Source organism: Chaetura pelagica, unplaced genomic scaffold (genome assembly GCF_000747805.2).
Source record: "Chaetura pelagica isolate M959 unplaced genomic scaffold, ChaPel_1.0 scaffold425, whole genome shotgun sequence".
In the NCBI taxonomy this organism is placed as follows: Eukaryota; Metazoa; Chordata; class Aves; order Apodiformes; family Apodidae; genus Chaetura; species Chaetura pelagica.
In genome coordinates, this window is record NW_009953205.1 from 4,058,794 (window position 1) to 4,064,450 (window position 5,657).

The 5,657-nt window shown below is 41.3% G+C and overlaps 1 protein-coding gene across 1 annotated transcript; it reads left to right on the forward strand.

Moving 5' to 3' along the window:
* Positions 1–1,240: 1,240 nt before the first annotated feature.
* SIAH1 (siah E3 ubiquitin protein ligase 1) lies at positions 1,241–5,237 on the forward strand. Its single transcript, XM_009997456.1, has 2 exons — positions 1,241–1,331; positions 3,840–5,237. The coding sequence occupies exons 1-2, from the start codon at positions 1,241–1,243 to the stop codon at positions 4,688–4,690; spliced, it is 942 nt and encodes a 313-aa protein (XP_009995758.1). The 3' UTR covers positions 4,691–5,237.
* The last annotated feature ends 420 nt before the right edge of the window (positions 5,238–5,657 follow it).

The window sequence follows — 5,657 nt, forward strand, 5'->3', positions numbered from 1 at the left end:
ATTGTCCATCATAGCACAGCTAACCTTTCGGAGGGCTTCTGGCCTTGTTCTGGGGACAGCTGCTTTGTGGCAGGAGAGAAAGCCCAGGGTGTGCTGCAGGCGCTTCAGAACATGCTTTTATTTTCTCAGAAGGCATTTCTGTGCTGGTTGTCTCCAGCTTTTCTGTTTCGCTTGGAGGCTTCCTTGACTTAGCTGGTGGGTATGTTGTGTATTGCACATACAGGGCTGAAGCTGAAGCACAACTTGTATCCAGTTAGTATTTTTGGTAGTGTGTTTGGTTAATAGTAGTCGGGTGTCATTTGCATCTGTTGTAGTGCTGATACAAGCTTCTATAGTCTTCCTTGAACAGGAGTTGAATTTCAAATAGTAAGAAAGCATTTTTAAAGCTAATACTCAGATACTGTAGCCTTACTTTTTATGCAACTGAAACAATTAATTGTAGTGTGTTCTGTTGCCTCCTCTGAAACCTGTGCTTCCATGATTGTATCATCATGACATCTGTATTCAGTAATGCCTCAGACAGTTCTTGTCTGTCCATTGGTACTATTATGCTTGATTGAATAATCTTTGTACAAATGGAGAAAATTCCCATTGAATGGGTGCTTTATAAATACTCGGATGCTAATTTGAGCAGTATCTTTGAAATAGCAGGAACAGGAAGTTAATGTATTAGAAGGGTTTTGAATGGAATCTATAGCTTTTAAAAAGTTACTTAGGGAGAATGATCAGATCTGTCAACCTGTAAGTATCTGAAATACTATCTATAAGCGATATAAATGATAAGTATCCGAGAAGTTGCGACACGTGTAAAGCACATGCTGTTGTTGTTCCACATGATTCTGAGGTGACATGTGCTGATCTGCGAGCTGCGTACGGGGTGCGAGAGATGGAGGCGGTGCGGTGTGTCCGGGCCGGAACGCCGTCAGTCGGAAGGGCTCGGTTCCCCCAGTTCCTGGGCCGGCTGAGCCCTGGGCGGCGGGGCTGGGCCCGGGCCCTCCCGTCCGGTGCCGTGTCCGCCAAAAAAATTGGGGAACCATTTTGGGGCGCTGGGCCGGAGCGTCGATGTATCCGGTGGATGCGGAGTGTGCGCGGCCGTAAATGGGGGGGCGGGCCCGAAGCGGTAACAACAAGGGGGTCCCGGTGGGCAGCGCGGGGACGTTCGCGGGGGGCAGCGCCGGGAGCGGCCGCTGCCCCAGCCCATCCGTTCTGCGTGGAAACGCGATGAGCTCCTTCACTCCCCATGACGGGGAGATCTGCCTCCAGCTTTCTGTATTCGTGGAAGCGAGTCTTGTGTGCGTGCTTGCCGGGAAGTAGAACCAGCAAGGAGAAAGGTAGTGACTTTAAATTGCGTTATGCGCAGTACTTGAAGCTTTTCTGTAAGAGCTGTGCAAGTGCGTCCCTCGGGAGAGCTCAGTAGCGTGTGTATTTCATCCTTCCACAGAACCGTGTTAAGAATAGTTTCATCAGCGGGTCAGTGTATTCTAATGCCATCAAACACAGAATATTTCTTCATCTGGAACTAGAAAATCTTAATATGCGTTTTTCCATTTTCACTCTGTAGGTAAAACTTTTCCAATTTTTTACAGTGTTTTGAATAATTTTTGTTGTAGGAACTAATACTCTTGAAGATGACACCTGGTGTACAGTTTGTCACTGTTGCCTAGAGACCAAATTGGCAGTGTGTGGGAACAAACATAACATAACAAAAATACTGCATACAGTGTGGTTTTTTTAATCTGTAGTAAGCTTTTTGTAACTAAGATCTTTAAACTTTATTTCCAGTTCTGTAGTTGTTTTTACTCGGTTTGTATGTTTTTGATGGTTTGGCAGTATTACATTGTTAACACTTTTGTTTGTGATTAACTTGTAACTTTTCAGATGCTATAAAAAATTAGCTTCTCTGACTTCTCCATCATGATGTATTATTCATTTTTATGTTAACAGGGATGATGAAAATGTAGGCTTTGGGCAGGTTTGGGCTTGCTGGATTACATTTTATAGCTTTATCAAGTTTCTTCTTTGCATGCTGATCTTTACTGCTCATTTTCATTCTCTACTCATTTGGATGGTTCGTGGTTGTGGAAGATGGTGTGAAGGCAGGTCACAGAAATGGTGATAGAACAGGGCTGTACAGTTCTTTTCTTTAGTACTTCTGTAGCTTAGTCTAAGTGGGAAGTACCTCTGTGCATAAGGTCTTCTGCAAAGTTTGTAGGTTGCTTAATTTAACTGTTGAATGGGCTCTGAGAGGTGTAATTAAAGAAACCAGAGCTCACCCAGCTTGTCCAACTGCCTAGGGAACTGGTCTAGCACAGTGGTTTTCATCAGTGTTATCTGTGGGTTCCTGAGGATCCCTACATCAAGATGTATAGGTTCAGGTAAGATGAAGCACACACAAACTTTTCTGAAATGTGTTTACATTATTTGAAAGGAAACATTTTATAATTTTACATATTAATATGACTGCCTGCAGTTTCTAAGTTCTTTCCAAGCAAACAGTGTGGTCAGAATTTGTTCTGTGTACAGTTGTTTTCTGTGTTATCATTTGTTCTAGTGTAAAGCTGCAGTGTGCCATACTGAGCTTCCCACGTGTGAGTGTTGGGGAAAAATAGCAGCAGTACTTGGTTGTCACAGAGGCCTTACAGTTTGAACCCCCTTGCAACAAGCTGGTGTGGCCCCCATGCCCCAGAACACGTACTTGATTTGTCACAGATATCTTGAAATATTTAATCTAAGCTGGAGTGCCTTGCAGTAGGAAAATAAGGCTAAAAGATACAAACATTCCTGTCATTCTAGTGGAAGGTGTCTCTGCCCATTCGGGGGAGTTGGAACTCAATGATCTTTGAGGTCCCTTCCAATTCAAAAAATACTGTGATTCTGTCAAGGCCCAGCATTGAAAACCACTGCATGTTTGTTTTTTTCATATCTCTACAGTATCAGTTAAGGCCCAACATTGAAAACCACTGCATGTTTGTTTTTTTCACCAAAAATGGGAACTGGATATTTCTAGTCCAGCAAGCCTGAGATGAAGGAAGAGATGTTGGAGGGGTGAGATGAGGCTGTTAGTGGGCATGTGAGTCTCATAATATCAGTGTCTGAATACTGAGTCTTAGATGCCCATGTTTTTCTAGTTCTGGACTAGGGAGAGGTGCTTGTGTAAAAGAATTTTAAATTGCTCATCTGTGATTACTTTCTGAATGTCAAGGGCTAAGTTATTTTGTGTGTTGGAATTTCTTAGTTCTTGCTTCGTGCCCTGAGCAGCATGTCTCACAAAAGCATGCACAGTATGCTGCTGTGAGGTGTCTAGTCCAAGTATGAGTAAGTTTGTGGGTGAAATGATGCTAAATATGGGAAACTTGCCTATTGCCTAATAGTCCCATGTCACATAGCAAGGGGATTAAAAATGAGGTTTATTTTGGGAGATTTATACATACCTGACAGATACAGAGCTTGTGTACTTGCAGAGAAGCACTTAAGGTGGTTGAGAACGTTACTGTGTAAAGGAAGCCAATTTTGCATAGTATTTTACTTTCCTTAACCTCTGAAGGTATGGTTTATGTTTTTAATTTATTATTTTTTTTTTCTGATAGTACTAGTTACTGCTTTTTGCATAAGAAGGAGGAAAGTTAGGGGGTGCAGGACAAACTGTAGCATCCATAACACATTAGGAAATACGGTGCTTTTCAACAAATGCAGTAATGCTTGGTTGGTCAGTGTGAGAGCTGTTAACTTTTGCCTTTTGACAATTTTATTTTGAAGCTCCTTTGAAAATGAAGAAATAGCACATACAGAGGAAAACAAAATGTGTTCAGATACTCACTCTTTTCTCTCTTCTGTTACAGAAATGAGCCGTCAGACCGCTACAGCACTACCTACAGGTACTTCCAAGTGTACACCATCACAGAGAGTGCCTGCACTGACTGGCACTACAGCTTCCAATAATGACTTGGCTAGTCTCTTTGAGTGTCCTGTGTGTTTTGACTATGTGCTGCCACCAATTCTTCAGTGTCAGAGTGGCCATCTGGTTTGCAGCAACTGTCGCCCCAAACTTACGTGCTGTCCAACTTGCCGAGGCCCGCTGGGCTCCATTCGTAACCTGGCTATGGAGAAAGTTGCCAATTCCGTACTATTCCCATGTAAATATGCCTCTTCCGGATGCGAGATAACTTTGCCACACACAGAAAAAGCAGACCATGAGGAGCTGTGTGAGTTTAGGCCTTACTCCTGTCCATGTCCTGGTGCTTCATGTAAATGGCAAGGTTCTCTGGATGCTGTGATGCCACATCTGATGCATCAACACAAGTCAATTACAACACTTCAGGGAGAAGATATAGTGTTCCTTGCTACAGACATTAATCTTCCTGGTGCTGTTGACTGGGTTATGATGCAGTCTTGTTTTGGCTTTCATTTCATGTTAGTATTGGAGAAACAGGAAAAATATGATGGTCACCAGCAGTTCTTTGCAATTGTACAGCTGATAGGAACACGCAAGCAAGCAGAAAACTTTGCTTATCGACTTGAGTTAAATGGTCATAGGCGGCGATTGACTTGGGAAGCAACTCCTCGATCTATTCATGAGGGAATTGCAACAGCCATTATGAATAGTGACTGTCTAGTCTTTGACACCAGCATTGCACAGCTCTTTGCAGAAAATGGCAATTTAGGCATCAATGTAACTATATCCATGTGTTGAAATGGCAATCAAACCTCTTCAGGCCAGTGTTTAAAACCATTGCATTTAATTTAGCAGAAACTAGGGTAACCATCTCTGACTGTCAGACAAATTATTTGGTAGATGGAGGGTAGGCATATGAAGGTAAATAAAAGGAAAGGCTGTTAAATTACAGGAAGCAGTTGCATGTAGTAACACTAATATATTTAAAATAAGTCAACAGTAAACCACTGAAAATATATATACACCCAAAATGGGCATCTTTTGTATTAAGAATTGATTCTACAGGAAATGTTGTAAAATAATTCTAAAAACTTGTTTGTAGATTGATTGTACTGTTGAAAAGGATACTGTTTCGTGTTTTTGTTTGTGTTTTTTTCCTCCCCCCTTTGACTGACAAGCCATGTTGAGCGGTCTGATCTCTGGCCGCTGCTTCCCCTCCTCCCCCACTCCCCCCCCTTTGTAAGTCACTACATAGTATTGCTGCTGTTTGTGTATATTTTTTGTGTATTTGCTAATTTTTATTAACTTCTAGTTTTTCATTAAATAAATATGACTTTCTTTTCTGTAATTCAGGTTTTTCTCTTTTTTGAATCTTTTTAATTACACGTGTCATCTTTTGATATGCATAATTGCTATGGTAAAACTTCTGTTTCTGTATGTTTGGTACATTTTGTCTCTTTCCAGTAGGCAATTCATTTGTGATACTGTTCTTAATCGAGCTATTTTGTGAATGTATTGAACTCAAAAGAGTCCCTGTGTTTAAAGATGTAACAGGAAAGAAGGCTCCTTTAAAAACAGGTCTAGATGTTGTACTTTGAGTTATCTTCTAACAAAAATGAACAATGAATAAGAATTTTCCAATTTGAAAAAAATTTCACGTTTCAAATTTAGAGATGCTTAGAAACTTGATTGCATCCCTGTATTTGTTGTTTTGCAGTACAGAGAAGGTATTGTCTTACACAGTATTTGTAGAGACCTTTTGTTT